Source organism: Urtica dioica, chromosome 6 (assembly GCF_054948205.1).
Source record: "Urtica dioica subsp. dioica isolate 48M chromosome 6, U.dioica_male_clone48M_v1_H2, whole genome shotgun sequence".
Lineage (NCBI taxonomy): Eukaryota > Viridiplantae > Streptophyta > Magnoliopsida > Rosales > Urticaceae > Urtica > Urtica dioica.
The window spans coordinates 42,322,946-42,342,238 of NC_142761.1; the positions used below are offsets into that span (position 1 = coordinate 42,322,946).

The window sequence follows — 19,293 nt, forward strand, 5'->3', positions numbered from 1 at the left end:
AATGAACATGGGACGATTTGGATGCATGATTTGATCCAAGAAATGATCCAAGAAATCCTCGGTCCAAACTCGAGGAGCACCCTGCCCTGCCTTCGAGCTCTTTGCCATCGTCTCCCTCGCGCTCTACTTCTCTGTTACCGTCGTATGTCAATAAAATAAAAACAAATTTTTTGGTATGAAAAAAATGAATGAAGAGAAATAGTGTTTTTTTTTTTTTGAGGTTTCATTTTCAACAAAGAACAGATGAAGAAGGAAGACACCCAAAAAAAATTGCAAACCTTCCTTTTTTAATTGATGAGTGGTTTTTATGCAAAGTGCTACAATTGATGATGTGGATAAATAAAAAATGAAGAATATTTTTATGATGTGTAAAAATTTGGCAACTTATGCATTGAAGTTGTTTTATAAAGCCTATATTTTAATTGTCGGTCACTTGGACTGCATGACTAGTCAAAGGAAATCACAATTCACTTTTCATGTAGGATTTGCAAAACTTGAAATTGTTGGATCTCTCTTCTTCAACTCCCAGGTCTCTCTTGCAACTCAAAACTCGACTACTTGAACCTCTATAGCTGCTCGAGGATCGACAAGTTTTTATTGCATGGATTTCCAAGCAACATTAAGTATGTTGACTGTCTTACACGTCTAGGTGGTGGTCTCGTCAACGTTAAGTATGGTTCGTTACACCGGTATCATCAGAACCAAGATCGAAGGTACTTACTTCTCTTTTTTTTTTAGACATGTACTTCTATTTTCTACGAAGAGCGTCTCCAATGAAGAACTTGTGCTATTTTTATACAAAAAAATGCATTGAATTCTGAAATAATATATTTTAAACAAATGTAGCATCCGCAATGTGGTGTCAAAATGTTGTTCTGAAAGTTCTAAATCATGAATTCAGTTTCAAATTTACTGAACAGAAATAACATTATGTTAAATCAAAGAAAAAGAGAGGCTGTTATTCCAAATGTGTACTTGATACGAGCCCCACTTTTAGTAAATATAACATGAGAACTAGAATGCACGATTACAACTCAAAATATATACTTTATACATTCCAGATATTACACGTAGAATAAGACAGATGAAATTCTGATTAGTTGCAAAGGCAAGATGTCGCACACAATGTGTTGACAATGTGTCCGACAACTTGCTTGAACACAGATATGGATAAATAACAAAACAGTGCAGAAAACAAAGTACACACGATATGGTTACCCAGTTCGGTGAAACACACCTACATCTGGGGGCACGCTGTCAATGGAAAGGATTTTCACTATCTTGTAGTCAATAGTACACACAAGGTTTATATCTGATTACAATCAACAAATCAATAAAACCTAGAGACTATTACTACCAGTGATCACCTAGTCAGGGACTCCCCCTGAGTTTGAGCTCCGTCTCAATTCCACTCTTCGAGCAACCTCCTGGCTCGGATGACCTTTAGTCTTCAGCAGTACGTGAACCTTCAATCACGTGAACAAAGAACCCAACTCTCACAGACACTCAATCTTTGTGGAATAGTGTTTGAGAGAATACACCACTAATAACCAAAACACACAGCCTCCCAGTCCGCCGGTCTTGCACGTCTAAGAGCTCTGAGTGTTTGATCAAAAGTGTCCAGGCTGCTAAGGGAGAGCGCATGACTTTTATAGCAGCAGTACAATCCTGGAAGATATCTCGGGTTTCCTTACCCGGCCTCAAGCGAATATCGCAAAGTAAAGACTCCATCAAAGCGAATATTGAGCAATGAAAACAGCAGCGAAGGAAATCTTGCAATGAAGACTCCAGCGAGGCAGATATCTTGCAATGAAGACAGCAGCGAGGCAATAACTCAACAATAAGACATCAGCGAGACAGTCTGTCAAAAACTGGAAACTTGCCAGAAATACTGTCTGCACACAGGAGGAAAGATGTCATACCAAAAGTAAAAACATAACAACCGACATCTTTCCACACAACTTGCGCTAAAACATAAAGCCAACAAAACAACGTATCAACAACAGATAATGTCAATTTCATTGTCTAATGATAATGATAAATTGTATTAATTGTGTCATTTGAAATTTAAATAGCAAATGACACTTTATATTGAAATAGAAAATTTCATATAGCTTGGCGGGACAGATAAGCTTGTTTCCGTGGCCTTGAGTTCGTTTCCACGTACCGCTTTTCCTATAATATTATGTGACCGCGAAGAAAGTGCTTCATAAACTTGTATCTACCTATAATATTAATTTTGAATCAGCTTTTTTTTTTTTTTTACTTCTACGAAGGGTTTGTTGTACAAGATTTGAATCAGTGAACAGAGTTTAAAAACAGAACAATTCACACTATAAATAACCAAGAATATATGAACACGTTCGATATGATTATTTGATTAGTTAAATGCCCTTATATAAAAAAGAAAAAAATAAATTAAAAAAGAAGCGAAAGCGAAAGGGTAAAAAAAATGAACAACAGATCCTCTTCTTAAAAACAATTTGACAGAATAGATAGTTTTGTAACAATTTCAATTTTAAAGTAAACGTTTGTAGAGTTTGAAAATTATAAAGGCAGTTTATTAAAGGTGTTGGAATTCATTGAAAAATTCTGTAATTATTCATCTGCTATAATTATGTTGTAATTAGGCTAGTTAACAATATATTAGTTTTTGTTCTTTAGAATTTACATTTTTTTGCTAGCACTTCCGTTAACAATTTATTATTGTTGGTATAAATGGAAAATTGCTCTAAATAGGAGTAAATCAAAGGGTTTTTACTTTGGGTAATATAGCTAAATAGCCTCCCTTATTTAGACAGATTTGGATTTGGCCAACATTCTGTTAATTTCGGGTTAATAGTCAGCCCAATTTATTTACACGTGTAAAAATACCAAAAACCCCTAACCTGTTCCCGCCCATTACATTACTGAAATAAATTCATTTAAATCAAAATATTATGTAATAACTGCAGCGGTTATTGATGAACATCATAAAGATCCGTAATTAATACCATTAATTCACACAATCTTCCCTCTCACACGCTATTTTCTCTCTCACACAAACAGAAATGTCAAACATCGCCTTCTTCTCCTTCTTCTCTTCTGCGCGCAGCCACCAGCACCAGCCCGAGCCCGAGCTTCTCTTCCTCGCGCACGCCATCCCGCTGAGACCAACGCAGCCGTCTTCTTCTCCTTCTTCTCTTCTGCGCGCGGCCACCGGCACCAACCCGAACCCGAGCTTCTCTTCCTCGCGCACGCCATCCCTCTTAGACCGAGCGCCGCCGTCTTCTTCTCCTTCTTCTCTTCTGCGCGCGGCCACCAGCACCATTCCCTTCGTCTTCCTTGCTGTCATGTAAATTATAAATTGTAAATTGATTCATTTATATGTAAATTGATGTCATGTTAAATATACTGGTTCATTTACAATCTGCAAAAGGTCTATTTTTGCTTCTACCAATCAAATTCGTGAGAAAAAAACCACGTTATTTACTGGAATCCTGTTAATAGACAGTAAATAAAAAACTTATTTACAGGTTATTTGTATTGTAAATAAGCTGACAAATCAATTAACAACAGATAACGTGAAAATTACGTGAAAATTTATTTACAGGTCATTTGTATTGTAAATAAGCTGACAAATCAATTAACAACAGCGATCCTTACCAGATTCAATGAGCGAAAATGAAGAATAATTTTTCAGAATTTAAATGCTAAATATATTGAGATACTGTGATACTGTGAATACTCTATTCTGCCACAAATAGAATAAGTCTGTAAATGCTAAATATATTGAGATAATGTGAATATTCTATTCTGCCACAAATATAGAAACCAATATTCTGAAACTTCCCGCTAAATATTACTCAAATCACGTCCAGAATTTCAGGGAGTCATTACCATTAATGCCGATATACACAGACCAAAACACACGTCCATTTTAAAAACTTTCCCATTCAGTTTATTTTAAAATTTTAAAAAAAAACTGCCTCAAATATAATGAAGCCCGATAATTAATAAGGGCAAATTAGTAAAAAAAAATGCAGTTATTATCCTGCCACGTAGGCGTATTGGCTATTTACTAATAATTAACAAAATGTTGGCTAAAACGCAATTGCCAACGTTTGTAAGGCTTATCTGGCCAATTTTTTGTTTTACTTTTTTGGACTTCTTTTCAAAAATGTCACAAATAGGACTTCGTAATTAATTTGGATTCATGTAATTACCCTTTTACCCCCGTGAATATTAAAATTTAAATAAAAATCACCAAAAAACCGGATTTCTTCATTTACCTTGCCTCCACGTCACCTTCCTCTTCATTTCTTCATTGACCGAGATAGTTTAACCAGAAGAGAGAGAGAGAGAGAGAAAGAGAGAGAGAGAGAGAGAGTGAGAGCGAGCGAAAAAAAAAACCGTCCAACTTCCTTAACCAACACTCCAAAAACCGTCTCGATTTGTTTTTCAAACTCCATAATCTCACTCATTTCGTCACTCTCGTCCATTCTTCGCCCAAGAAATGAAGAAAAAGAATAGGTCGCCGACCAAACGCCCCCCAAAAGTTCCAAAACCTAACCCTAAAAAGAGGAGTCTTCCTCAATCATCGGCCGAAATTCCACCTCCAGTGACGCATGCATCTCCGCGTCGGAGTCCGCGCGTGGATTTTGGCTCGGAGTCACCAATGCAAAACTCCCCGGCGAAGAAATGGAAGAAGGTTCTTGCGCCGTCGAAGAAGAAGAGGAAGGTGGTTCTTGAGTCGCCTTCAAATTCTGACTCCTCTGTCCCTTGTACATCCGAGAGACCTCACAAGGTGAGTTTTTTTTACTTGCAATTGGTGGTTTCAGTTTTTTGGTTGCTTAAATTTTTTATTTCGTGACAAAAATGAAAACTTTTGGGTTTGCATGTTAATTTTGTGTTGATTATGTGTGGATTTTGTGTTGATTCATGGTTTTTGCATGTTTATTGTCTGTTTCATGTAACTTTTAGTTTGACAAAAGTGTTCATTTTTTTATGTTATTGGGGATTATGTGTGTATTTTGTAAGAAAATTATATTTTTCTAGGCTTGCTCCTATTAGATGTAGGTTCTGTGAATTGTTTTGTGTCACACATTTCTGGGTATCGTGATAATTGTGTCATGAAATTTATGGATTTCCGTGACAATTGTGTCACGAAATATCTGGGTTTCGTGACACCTATGTGACGAAATTTCTGGGTATCGTGACAACTATATCACGAATTTCTGGGTATCGTGACAACTATGTCACGATACCCTGAAATTCGTGACACAATGTAGCGAAACCCATAAATTTCGGGACATAGGTGTCACGAAACCCTAAAAATTTCGTGACACAATTATCACGAAACGCAGAAGTTTCGTGACACAAGAGTCACGAAACCCAGAAATTTCGTGACACAATTGTCGGGGAAACCACAATGTTTATGTGTTTAATGTTCCAACTCATATGTGTTTAATGTTTTAACTTTTATGTGTTTAATGTTGTAATTTTTAGGGTTTCATACGAAGGATAAAAGAAGATGAAATAGACTCAGGCTACTCGTTCAACTTCCATGGGAACTTGGACGACTTCGAAAAGGAGACCGACATGACCGCAACCAAAAAGACTTATTCAAAAAGACGTGTTTTGGGAAGTTTCTAGACATGCCCTTGATAACAAAATCATCCAGAATAATAAGTCATTTGGTATTGAGATCTGGTTATAATGATGAGGCCGGTGCATCTAACGATTCTCTGGTCATGGAGATTGGTGGAAGACCCCGCGAGTTCACCAAATAGCACTTTTCCCTGATCACAGGGTTAAGATTCAGCGAAAACTACGCAGAACAACCACGGTACGCTAATGTGGTTGAGGGAGGGCTATACAATGTCACCTTCTGTAATGGTGCTCTTTGCCGGAAAAGGGCCAACATTGGTGCAGTCCTTGAGAGTAGCCAGGAATGGCCAGATGAGAGGAGGGTGAGACTACTCCTCCTCCACTTTCTGTACAATGTTCTATTGGCGGCCGAGAAGACCGTCAACCTCCCCTGCGATAGCTACATCAAGATGGTGGATGACCCGGTTGTTTTCAACAACTACCCATGGGGAGACGTCGCCTGGAACTTCTTTCTAGGTTCTATCGTGGGCTTTGTGAGCAAGGCCAAGACCATCAAGGAGGGTAAGAACCCAAAACTCCACCTGTCGGGTTTCGTGCTCCCACTCCAGATATGGAGTTACGAGTGCATCCCACGATTCGTGGAGCTGGACTTCGCCTCAATACTCGTTGCCGACGCAACGCCGCTGATGAGGCGTTGGGCTACTAAATCAGGGAAGGTCTTGGAGTCCCAACTACAAAAGAACATGCAAATTTGATTAACTTCGGACCTCTTCCAGATCGAATTCAAGCCGATCGGTGGTGAGGTAGAGTCTGCGACAACTGCGAGGACTGTTGTGAGCCCCTCTGAGAAGATGGGGAAGAAGAAAAAAGAAGACATTGTTACCACAACATCATCATCAAGTGAGCTAATGGTTTCTTAAGTAATTAGTTTCTTATAGTTTAAAGTAAATTCGTGACAGTAAAGTCACGAAATCAAGTAAATTTGAAAAATGAATATTAAAATCCGTCGTAGGGGATCAATGGTTGTTATGAATATTAAAATGATAAAATTTGAAAAATAAATGGACAGCCGTTCTACTTACCTAGAATATCAAGAAAATATGAGAAGGATAAATGGTAAGTGAGTTATACTTACCTAGAACATCTTAACGAACTAATGTGTTTTGTATCGTGAAGTGTTGTTGACATACATTCATTTGTCCCATTTCATTTCATCATCTCAAAGGGACAGAATTTAAAGTACTCTAAACATATGAACATCGGTGAATGAGGTTGAACGTCATGTCGTCCGACATGTCGTTTTCAACTCTAATTTCTCCTTAATGTTGGAATTTTTTTTATTAATAGCTTTGGTAGTCCTCCCAAAACCACTCATTTAAGAGTCTAGAAGGAAATTTATGACTACCAAACGAGATCAAATGAGCGAAATAGATCATGAGTTCGGTTAATTGGTACGCATCTCGTGACGTTCCTGTCACGAAAAATGGGGCTTTCGTGACGTTAATATCACGAAAAATGGAGATTTCGTGACGTTCCTGTCACGAAAAATGGGGATTTCGTGACGTTCCTGTCACGAACAATGGGGATTTCGTGACGTTCCTGTCACGAAAAATGGGGATTTCGTGACGTTCCTGTCACGAAACATAAGTCTTCAAGTCACGAAACGGTACGTTTTCGTGACATACCAGTCATGAAATTGTTCCCTTTGATGGAATTTAATGAGAAATCTCTTCTTCTTTTCATTAAATCCGTCGTAGGGGATCAATGGTTGTTATGAATATTAAAATGATAAAATTTGAAAAATAAATGGACAGCCATTCTACTTACCTAGAATATCAAGAAAATATGAGAAGGATAAATGGTAAGTGAGTTATACTTACCTAGAACATCTTGACGAACTAATGTGTTTTGTATCATGAAGTGTTGTTGACATACATTCATTTGTCCCATTTCATTTCATCATCTCAAAGGGACAGAATTTAAAGTACTCTAAACATATGAACATAGGTGAATGAGGTTGAACGTCATGTCGTCCGACATGTCGTTTCAACTCTAATTTCTCCTTAATGTTGGAATTTTTTTTATTAATAGCGTTGGTAGTCCTCCCAAAACCACTCATTTAAGAGTCTAGAAGGAAATTTATGACGACCAAACGAGATCAAATGAGCGAAATAGATCATGAGTTCGGTTAATTGGTACGCATCTCGTGACGTTCCTGTCACGAAAAATGGGGATTTCGTGACGTTACTGTCACGAAAAATGGGGATTTCGTGACGTTCCTGTCACGAAAAATGGAGATTTCGTGACGTTCTTGTCAAACAATGGGGATTTCGTGACGTTCCTGTCACGAAAAATGGGGATTTCGTGACGTTCTTGTCACGAAACGGTACGTTTTCGTGACATACCAGTCACGAAATTGGAAAAAAAAAAGTCCATACCCAACATTAGTACATCAAGAAAAAGTCTTAAAAACATATGAACATAGGAGGAGAATTATACAAATAGTTTTAAAACATGTGATATCGTCTAGACATTAAAACATTAAAACATTGTAAATATTGAGTACCTCATCTTGAACTACATTTTATTTTTTTCCGTCCACCCCCCTTTGGCAAGCCGGCAAATCTTTATGGTCTTCGACAATAGCTCCATTTGATTTCAAAAATTCATCCCAATTCTCGCCGAATATTTCTTGAAGAACGGAGTTAGCCATCAAAACCGGAGATTTGTAATCCTCACCTGCATGCATCTCTACATACTCGTTGTATTCAGCGTCGCTCGTGTCATGACGCTTCTTTAATTTCCTGGGAGGGCGCGGAGATGGAATCATGTAATATCTTGCGGTCGAGTTTGCACTTCCTGAAGGCATCTCCGACGTCTCATTCCCCGTCGACACCTTTTTACTCGAATCGCTTCCCTTCGTCGTTGGATCTTTAGCGTCCATTTCATCGTTAGACTCTTTCGAACAATATTATCAGTTTGATATGAGGTAAATATCAAAGGTCGGATAAATATGAGGATTCCTTACCTAACTTTTGTAGTAAGTAAATGCTAAAATAAATATTCTTACCTAACTTCCAAAGTTGGTTGTTCAGTAATTTAATTGCTATGAATGCCATTTATTGCTATTAAATATCCATATCCCAATTACCAACTCGGTCAAAACAGCGAAAGATATCATGGTTCACGAAAATGGCTCGAACTTCGTGACTTTTATCAAGAAAAATGATGATGTCGTGACTTCTCTGTCACGAAACAATTGGATGTCGTGACTTCTATGTCAAGAAAAATGATGATTTCGTGACTTCTTTGTCACGAAAAAATTTGATGTCGTGACTTCTATGTCACGAAGAATTGTTATTTCGTGACTTCTCTGTCAGTAAAACAATAGATTTCGTGACGTTTACGTCACGTAAATTGTTTAATGGGACTAAAACGTCACGAATGAGAAATATAAAAATCCATAAAAAACATAACAAACTAAATAAGAAATAAAGTAAAGTACAACTCCAAATTGGTACATCAAATAAAAAGTCTAAAAAAAGGAACAATCGAGCTCATGTTCGGGGTCGGCTATGGTGGGTCGGGATCGCGTTGCGACATGTGGCTCGATTATGTCCTACTCCACCACACCGACTGCATTTATTCCTTCTATCTTCATCCCCTTCCCATTGAGAGGGTATTCTTTTCTTTTTCGGTCTTCCGGCGGCACGAGCCGCAACATGAGGTGGATTTACTATTTTTTGCGTGACTTCCTTTGGAAAATTCCACGACTCCTCGCTGCCAATTGGATGAATTACACCTGCATAACAACTTCTCCAATATTCGGTGGTGTAGTAATTTGATATGTACTTCTCAACTGCGAAGTTTCGAAAACCGCAAGCCGCAATGCTGTGGGGACATATAAAGTTGTCAGTTTGAAAGACATGAATTGTTAGTCGACCACATGTACATGAATTTAGGCAGAGATCTATACGATGCATCATCGGTGCCAAACAATGATGATAGTGCCGCTTGTCTTGACCTCCATGCTTTTTTGTAGGACATGTCCACTCCAAAATCTTGTTGCATGTAGGACATGATGTCTTTGGGTTTGCATGGTGAACATGAGGGATCGATGTACATGTGTTTCATAGTCTCGCCTACAAATGTGGACGTAGCCTGATGATGTTCTCCTTGTCTGAATTGTGTAGCACACGTGTGCTCAGAATCATACCTGCAAGAATGTAAGAGCAATGTTAATTTCGGGTGACCACGATAATATCAATGTAGAAATAAGTAATAAGTCACCTCCTCACTTCAAAGATCTCGGATGTAGTCTTTTTTACTCCACGAACAGACCACGCGCATGAGTCATCTCGACAAACAACATGGATATACCGTTTGTTAGAAGTCTTCGTCTTGAACGTAAAATGTTTGGTGATTGCTAACATGCATAAATGTTTCTTCAGAGTTGCTTTGTTGGCATACAATCCTCCTTTGACTAGTCTCAGCGGAGAGTGAATATCTGACGCATCAAGGTCAGGATGCATATTTTGGTTATCCGTGGAAGGCGTAGCGCATTGACTCGTCCTCCTCGTTCTAGAGCAAGGCGTACTAAACCGTTTTGGAGTGCCTGAGCGCGGAGGGGTCTGCCATGGAGTTGAACCAACGCCTGAGTCCGAAACCAACGGCTCTTGCTTCAATGGCTCCATATCTACTACCAAACTAAGTTTGGATCTGTCCGGTTTCTCCTTCCGAAGATGCAAGTAACATTTCAAGCTTAGGTCGGAGTCAATACTTACTGGGGGTACCGACCCTTTTGTCTCATAAGAAACACGGAGGACTTGATTTTTAGGTGAGCGATTGAGCGTGGCATACAATAACTTCATAAACTCCTCGAACGTTGCTTTTGCCGATATTAAGATTCCCACTGCACACCCAGGGCCAGCGTCGTATCGTTCATGTTTCACCCATCTACCGCTATGCTTGACGAAGGTATGAATGTCTTTCATAACTGCAAATAGTGGAGATAAAGTCACATTAAATTATTTTCTCATAAAACTTTATTATATGCGCAGATATATAGTAAGCACTTGAATCCATATTATATAATATTGTTCATGTTTGTCATTGCAGACTTTAGTTTCATGACTAAGGTATCACGAAATAATTTAGTTTCGTGACAATATTGTCACGAAATAATTTCGTTTTGTGACTATACTGTCACGAAATATGGAGTCTGCTGAAGCTTTCGTGACTATGGGTGTCACGAAATAATTTAATTTCGTGACAATAGTGTCACGAAATAATTTCGTTTTGTGACTATATTGTCACGAAATATGGAGTCATGCTGAAGCTTTCGTACTATGGGTGTCACGAAATACTTTCGTTTTGTGACTATATTTTCACGGAATATGGAGTCATGCTGAAGCTTTCGTGACAACGTTGGTCACAAACACTGTAACGAAATGGCTATGTATGAGAGAGCTTACCGGAATAAAGAGCGAAAAGAGTGTCAATGTGGGAGCTTGCTGCGCCGGAGAGGGCAGAGAGAGACGGCGGCGAAGGTGGGTGGCCTTGGAAGACGACGGACGGCGCGAACTAAGAGAGAGATGAGGGATGACCGTCAAGTTAGAGAGAGAGGACGGACGCCGGCTGAGATCCAGACACCCGGACGACAACAATGAGACACGACGCCAATGGAGGAGATGCGACGGAGACAATGGAGGAGATGAAACAAGTGCAGTGGAGAAGATGAAGCCGATAATAAATGAAAGAAAAGAAAGAAGGAGAGATTGAGAGTAGGGTTTAGTTTTTAGGATTCTTTTAAAAAAATAAATAGAAAATAAATAAAGGTATAATGATAATTACATAAATATAAATAAATGAAGAGGTCATATTGCTGACCTTTTAAAAAAAAGGTCCAAAAAAGTCATTTGGTCATTATTTACTCATAGTTTTGGAAAACTCCAAAGCGTAAAACATTAAATAAAATCTGATCAGACGACAACTGGGTTGGGTTCCGGGTCAGAAGAGACGGACATATATATATGGGTATCACGACTGTCGTTTCGGAGAGTCCGTATCGGCCAAATCAAACGACTGTCGTTTTGGGCTGTGGGAGTGTCTGTTTCGAGCCTAACGACGGCGAAGCGGAGGCCAAAGCTTCTGGAACCACCGCGAGAGAGATCGGAGGCTTCTCAAGCTCAGAGAAGACAAGCGAAACAGGGATTTAGATCGCCGGAAAACTCAGCGTTCATTTGGTCCCTCACGCGCATTACGATATCGTCAAATCAGGCCATTTCGAGCTCATGTTCTTCAATCATCAATTGAAAAAGGGCGAGTCTTTGATATGATATGATATGATGATGATAATGTGTGTCCGTTGTTTGATATTGCAGAAATTAGGTTTACTTTCTCGGTGCCGATCAGGTAAATTCAATTTCCCCTTTTCCGATCCCATCTTTTTGTTCCTTTTACATTGGAAAGAGCCTTGAAGTTGTGTAACACTTTGATCATATACCATTACGTCTTCTAGTTTTGGAAGTTTGTGTTAACTCCAAAACTATGTCCATCCATATCAAATTATATGTACATTACTTCGTTTTACTTTCCCTCGATAATCTCAAATAAATATGGATTGGAGTAATTGCGTTTTGATTGCTCTCGGCTTAAAACCCTTCCAAGTACAATATGCAGGCTCAAGTCTCTAAAAATTCTTTCAATTGAAAAGAGCTCAAAGTTGGAACACTTCCCTGAAATTTAGGAGCCTATGGAATGTTTAGAAGCACTCTCGCTTGATGGGACTAGGATAAAAATATTACACCCATCGATCGAGAATTTGATAGGGCTTAAAAGTCTGAGTCTACAGAACTGTCAAAATCTTGAGAAACTTCTGAGCACGATCTTCAATATGCAGTCTCTCATACCAGTGAATATAAATGATTGTTCCAAACTCAAACTCCTTCCAAAACTTCCCTTCTCAATAAAGCGTCTCGATGCAAGAGGTTGTAATTTACTGGAGAGGCCTTCTAATCCATTGTTTTTGGATGAGGAAAAACTCCAAATCCATGTCGAACAACATTTACGATTTACCAAGGCATCTCATGCGAAATCTTGTAAGTCGGTGGAGAGGGCTTGGAAGCCATGGATTGCATTTGCAGAAGAGCTTTCCCTCGATCAAATCGATGTTGTAGCTGAATTTTTTAGCAGAGTTTTGGCTGGGGACGGAAAACTTGTATCATCAGAACCGAAGGTACTTCTGTTTGTTTCTAGACATGATAAATCTATTAGTTTATACAAAGAATATCCATTGCAATGTTGTTCTAGGAGTTCCAAATCACATGTTTGGTTTAAAATTTAAAACGACAAATAATTATGCTAAATCATACACAAGAGATGTTGTTCTAAATTTAGTTTAAATATTATATCTGGTTTTTTATTTGATTTTATACATAGAAAATTACACTATATTGGAGTCTGGTTTTTAACAATGTGAGCTAAAATTTATTTTTAATTCCAATAGAGTGTCTCTAACACTGATTTATCTCAGTTGCTCCAGGTTCGCCAATTTCATAGGCTTTGCTGCTTCGTGTGCCGTTTCATTCCACAGAAACTATTTCAGTGACCGGCCTAGCCTCGTGTGGGAATCGCATTTCACAACAGAACAGGGAGAGATTATCACAAAGTCACACCGAAATTTCACAAAGTGGATGAGGAACAAAGGTGGCCATGACATAGGACTGCTGTGATATTTCTGTTGCAACTCAAGTTTCGTTCCTAGTCGAATGAGTTATTGAGGCAGGTACCCGTATGCGGAAGAGTTTCAAAGAGAATGTGAAAAGATAAAACAGTGGTGAATATATATATATATATATATATATATATATATATATATATATTTGTTTCATTCTAAATTTTACTCTTGATTTAATTGGCTAAGTGAGTAATCCGTTTTCTCGGGGATTTTGCTTTGCTTTGTTTTGGGTTCTTTGTACTCTTTTCCGGCATTGCCGTGGTTCTTAATAAAGTCCCGCTGTTTCTTAAAAAAATAAATTAATTGGTTAAGTGAGGTTATGTTTGCTTTTCATATGAATTTCACGCGCACTAATTTTTTGTACATTTTTTCCAAGTATATCATATCATTTTAAGAGTGACATTAACGAGGGTTTAGAAATGTGGCACAGATCGAAGAGAGAGTACACAGAAAGGGAAAAGACTTCACCAAATCGAAAACGGGCTCTGTTCTCTCTTTCAAAGTTAGCTTTAGACAGTAATTTCTCTCACTCAACCATCTTGCCTTTTATTTATCTCTTATTATTTTGGAAATGCTTTCTAACTCTGATTTGTACTATTCTTTGGTGTGGTTGATTTTGCAGCTTCAATCCTATTGATTCGTATATATGGTTTGAACTCTACGGTGCACCATCGGATCGAGATGTTGAGCTTATCGGGAGTGTAAGTTCATCATCGAACCATGTTCATCATTGTTCTCTAGATCCAAAAAAAAGAAAGAAAGATGAAACTAATTAAATTGTTAGATTATGTTAATAGCTTCTGAAATATTTAGTAGCCTGTATCTTAGGATAGTTGTTATTTCAGAGCGTACTGTTAGGATGTTAGTAGAATGAAACATTAAATATTTCTGATGAATAAACTCAATTGCAAGTGCTTTATCCTGTGAGTTTTCTACAAGCATCACTCTATATTTAATTTTTAGATGTTTGCTGTTATTCGTTACTGAGTATGAAATCATGTTATGATGATGGATGTGCAGGTTTTCCAGTCGTGGTATGTTATGGGTCGCTTGGGTTCGTTCAACTCTTCCAATCTTCAGGTTTGGATTTTAAAGTATCTCTAGTAACACAAAACCAACTTAGTCTGTTTGGATATTCACGTAACTGTCATTAATACCCACACGGATCATCTGCATAAAATCAGGTGACGTATGAAGTTATGAACATTTTGACTAAATAAGAGTAGACTAAGTTGAAGATCAAAATTACAGACTGAAATTTCTAGACTAAGTTGTGACGTAGCCAGTAAGACACAGCAATGCCAAGTCTTTCAATTATAATAAGAAAGTTAGTCGGAATATACTTAGCATGATAAACATAACGGGAAAGTGCTGACAGCTGGCGAACGTATCGGTGTAGAAAGTTAATCAGTTTTGGCAAAAACACCTGTATAAGAGACCTGAGCATCGCCTTCATTTTTGTAATGAAAAGGTTGTTTGTGATGAAATTATGAAAAGAGGCTAATAGGCAAGTGTTCGACAGCTGGCAAACGTATCGGTGGAGTTTGATCCTTCGTACGATGAAGAGAAGGGCTCCAAAGCGATGCCCTCGTCGTTCCATGACATCGGTGATGTCGAATTTCAGGATAACAATCTTATCAACATCACTCTTTTTATATATATATCTATTTTCAGAATACGGCATGTTTGGCTTCCACTTTGATAAACCGTTTTTTTTTTATAAAATCAGAGTTGAAGAAAACTAATATATTGAGAACAACAATTGATGTTTTCTAAAAAAAAGTAAATACATACGTTGGTCTTTAGTGATGAATGTCTTTGCAGGGTTGACCTAGGTACATCTGATCATTTTGCCATTGACGTGCTTCTCAACTGCTTGACGGTCTTGAGTTCAGAGTGAGAAATTTAATATTACAACGTTACGTTCAATGTTTCCTTTTTTTATGTGTCTTATTAAACACGTATTGTTTTGTTATGGGATTGACAGGTATTTAGGAATCCAACAAGTAGTTTTTGGAGGTCGAAAGATTGGTGATTGGGAAGAAGGGATGAGAAATCCGGATTTTGGATACAAGTACTTCAAAATATGAAGCTACAATTGTTACATCTTTGTATTTACAAAACTTTCGTGTATGTGCCTAATATTTTTATATTTTGAAAGATTAGCTAACATTGTTTTGTTGGTTTCTTCTGAGCTGTCCCAATGTGAACAAGAGACCCCAAATCGAAAAAGGAGAACTAATTATTCGATTCTTTTCTTGCATGCGTTGTTGCTCCACCAATGGAAAAAAAAAAACTCAAAAAACTCATTAACTCGACGACCCACAAGACCAAGACCAGCCAAAATAAAGAGTAAACAATTGAAGAAAATAATACCGCGTGATATCTCCTCGTTTTGTGTTCTCAAAGTAATTAGTTTTTGCTTTGTGGCTTCCTTTATTCAAATGATCCCGATGTAATGAGAACCCCAATGTATGATAAATTTTATAATCTACTCATTTACAGAAACTAATATTTTGAGAACATCACTTTGATGCGCTCTAAAACGTATATGACACTAATTGTTCATTAAAATAAATGTCTTTGCAAGGTACTCAGACACATTTGATCATTTCGCCATTGACGTGTTTTTCAACTACTTGACGATTTTGAGTTAAGAGTAAGAATACTGATGTCATCACACTAAGATTTTTTTTTCTTTTCTTATCTCTCTTCTTAAACATGTATAGTTTTGTTATAGGATTGACAGGTGTATAGGAATACAACATGTAATTTTTTAGGGCTCATTAGGTAAATAGCCACCTTTACAGTTTGATATTGCTAAATAGCCAAGGTTTTGTAAATCTTAGATAAATAACCAATTTCATATATTTACAGACCTAAATCTTAGGTGAATAGCTACTTCCATTTATTACGTCACGTCATCTTTATGGCTATTTACCTAAGATTTACGAAACGTTGACTATATAACAATTTCAAACGTTTTAGTTAGCTATTTACTAATTTTTTGAATTTTTTATGGATCCATTAGGAAAATAGCTAACTTAAACATTTGACATTGCTAAATAGCAACGTTTTGTAAATCTTAGGTAAATAGCCACAAAGATAACGTGACCCTATCATAAAATTTTATGCTTTCCAGGTTTGTACCTCTTTTTATTTCTGAAATTTTATTTAAATTTTGATTATTAATTCAGCAGTTTATGTAAGGCAATTTTTTTTTAAATTTGAATTTTAAATTTTCTCTTATATTTCCAAAAATATAGCAAGCAGTTATTTTTACATTATTTCGTGGATTCCTAATAGCAGATCAATGCCCAAAATTATCGGAACAATTATTTTTCTGATTTTGTGTTATTTAAAATCATAGTTCACATTTATACATATTAACATATATTTACAAAATATTTACAGTTATTAACATATATTAACACATTTATTATACGTTTTTATTTGTATATTTGGCAGTTATTCATTTAAATTTGAATTGTGTTATGTGTTTAAATTTAGAAATTAATTATTTAGTTGATTTAATCGTGTTAAGAGTCATTATTCCAAAGAATATAGAAAATAATTATTTTCTACATAATTACATGAATTGTTGAAATCGTATTAGTGCCCAAAATATACGTAACAAGTATTTACAGTATTATGTACACCTATTTACAAGCGATTACAACTATTTACATAAATTTACAACTATTTACAGACGACGCAAAACTCTCTATAGAGACTCAATAGGCATATTCCGGGAAGACCATAACTTATCTCCGCCGTTCGCTCGATGGAGGCGTGCCTTTCCGCAATGAGCCTATGTCGGATCTCGCAGTCGTCGTCCTCTATCTCGGCCTCGTCGAATCCCACAGTCTTCATATCAATCATATGCTACGAAGAGCGCAACTGGCCTCGTCGGATCCCGCAGTCCACGCCCTCCACCTCAGCCCTTGGCCTCATCGGATCCCGCATTCCTAGGCACCATCAACAAGTGGTACAAGACTATTTTATCGCGAAAAACAGAGAAAAAAAAAAGATGATTGATTACCTGTGATTTTCGTCGTCTCTAAGATTCTAGTCGGCGGTGAGTAATCTTCGTCCTCTTGTTCTTTCTCTCTCTCATTTTTTCCCTGTAGAAGTTCGTCGTTCCTAAGATTCTTCTCGGCGGTGATAATTTTTTTTTCTCCGATTGTTTTTTTATATTATTTCTTTTCTTTGAAATCTAATGAAGTCGAATGAGGTTTAACGTGTGATAATTGATTTCGTCAGTTAATGTCCTGATTTGCGCATTCTTTACCGATTTAAATTGGTTATTTATTTTTTTAATTTAAAATGAAAGCAAAATCGGTTTTGGGCGGGAATGTTATATATGAGTATTCTTGTAAAATTACGCTTGTAAATAAAATGTAGTGGCTATTTATCTAAGATTTACGAAACGTTGTTTATTTAGCAATTTCAAACGTTTAAGTTGTTATTTTGCGAATTATTTGAATTTTTATTCCATGCTCTCACAAAATTTTCTATTTTTAATATCTTATTTGTTTTTCTTATTTGCTTCCTCATATTTTCTAATTTTATTTTATATTCTTATCACTAATACCTTATAATTAATTTCGTCTTTTAATTTATATTTTCTTTCTTCATGTTGTTCAATAAGTACATAAGAAAATTGCAAGATTCTCATGCTATAAATTAAGTATGATTATTTTTGGAATTGATTGAAATATGTGTTTCAATCTTTATAATATTAAATTTTATAGTTTTTAAAAGTTCTAAACACATTTACCTTTTAAATATATTTCATATATAATTAAATTCAAATCTTGATAAACATTTCAAAATATGTATTTTAATAAATTTAATATGATTAATCATGGATTTTTTTTATGTATATTAAAATAGTAAATGTTAGTCTTTTTTATTTTAACATGAGTCTTATTTTTAAATTTTATTCTTATCTCTTAATTAAAAACTGGTAATAATTGTTATCGGCATACACTTATATTTCACAAGAGCACTGACTTGCACGTGTGCCCACCGTGTATTAGACATCATCGTTTATCATTTTTTATATCACAGAAGATAATTTTGGGCCCAATTCAGTCTTTGGATCCGTCGATAGTCAAAAGTCGACGACCCATCAAACAACCCTAAACAACAAGATTGAAGAAACCGTGTGATATCAATAAAATATTAAAAACGAAATCTCCCCCTCTTTTCTTGTGCATAGAAAAAAGCTAATATTGCTTTGTGCTTCCTCTATATTTTAAAAAACTAGTCACACATACAAAGTCAAAATCCTGTTCTTTTTTTCTTCTTCTTTTTCTACTTTCCTTTTACTATCCTCAGTCCTCACACAAAATCTAATCTGCGCTTCAGGGAGCGATCTAGATATCGCCGATCTTGATAATCGTCTTCTCACAGATTCTCGGAGGTGTCTGGATGAGCTCAACTATATAGCACGTTGCAAGAAGACCTACAAAGTGGACCCCACAAACGTACGGAGCCATCTGGGAAGCCACAAAGCTGCGTTTTCAAGACATCAAAGGCGCTTCAGATCGAGAATCTCTGGAAATCACTGCGAATTAATACAGCTGGGATTTAGGGTCGAGGTAAATTGTTTTACCTTGACATTTTAATCGCTGCGAATTTGTTTAAGGGAGTAACTGCTTTTTATTACAAGAAAGTAAAACACTATAAAAGTTAAAAAAAAACAAAAGTAGAGGAGCGCACCTATTAATTTTATTGTTATAGCAGTAAACTATAAACTTATATGTTCACATTATAAACTAATTACCTTCTACTTACTTTGCATAAACTAACTTCACAAAAAGTCACGATCTAATAAGCTTTCCTTTACATTTCTGATAGAAAACTCTTGATATCAGTTGATATATTTGGAGGTTGATCAACTTAATCATGGCTTCTTCGAGTACCTCTGTCAAAAGATACGACGTCTTCATCAGCTTTCG

General features: G+C 36.7%; 2 protein-coding genes and 1 long non-coding RNA gene across 3 annotated transcripts in view; all 3 read left to right on the forward strand.

Moving 5' to 3' along the window:
- LOC149394337 (uncharacterized) overlaps window positions 1–19,293 on the forward strand; it is an 84,785-nt gene that overhangs the window by 17,445 nt on the left and 48,047 nt on the right. The gene's annotated exons all lie outside the window — the stretch shown is intronic.
- LOC149394339 (uncharacterized) lies at window positions 11,040–13,442 on the forward strand. The gene is made up of 6 exons (XM_089616994.1): window positions 11,040–11,138; window positions 11,575–11,868; window positions 11,973–12,003; window positions 12,240–12,333; window positions 12,382–12,826; window positions 13,124–13,442. The coding sequence occupies exons 1-6, from the start codon at window positions 11,040–11,042 to the stop codon at window positions 13,196–13,198; spliced, it is 1,038 nt and encodes a 345-aa protein (XP_089473120.1). The 3' UTR covers window positions 13,199–13,442.
- LOC149394340 (uncharacterized) lies at window positions 13,384–15,029 on the forward strand. The gene is made up of 5 exons (XM_089616995.1): window positions 13,384–13,407; window positions 13,758–13,843; window positions 13,950–14,028; window positions 14,348–14,407; window positions 14,850–15,029. The coding sequence occupies exons 1-5, from the start codon at window positions 13,384–13,386 to the stop codon at window positions 15,027–15,029; spliced, it is 429 nt and encodes a 142-aa protein (XP_089473121.1).

Excerpts from the sequence above, each read along its gene's own strand:
- LOC149394339 (XM_089616994.1), top strand. The coding sequence starts at position 11,040 with ATGGCTATGTATGAGAGAGCTTACCGGAATAAAGAGCGAAAAGAGTGT. Across the intron at positions 11,869-11,972 it reads TTACGATATCGTCAAATCAG|AAATTAGGTTTACTTTCTCG; the intron begins GCCATTTCGAGC and ends TTGATATTGCAG. Across the intron at positions 12,334-12,381 it reads TTGGAACACTTCCCTGAAAT|GATAAAAATATTACACCCAT; the intron begins TTAGGAGCCTAT and ends TGATGGGACTAG.
- LOC149394340 (XM_089616995.1), top strand. The coding sequence starts at position 13,384 with ATGCGGAAGAGTTTCAAAGAGAAT. Across the intron at positions 13,408-13,757 it reads GGAAGAGTTTCAAAGAGAAT|ATCGAAGAGAGAGTACACAG; the intron begins GTGAAAAGATAA and ends AATGTGGCACAG. Across the intron at positions 13,844-13,949 it reads TTCAAAGTTAGCTTTAGACA|CTTCAATCCTATTGATTCGT; the intron begins GTAATTTCTCTC and ends TTGATTTTGCAG.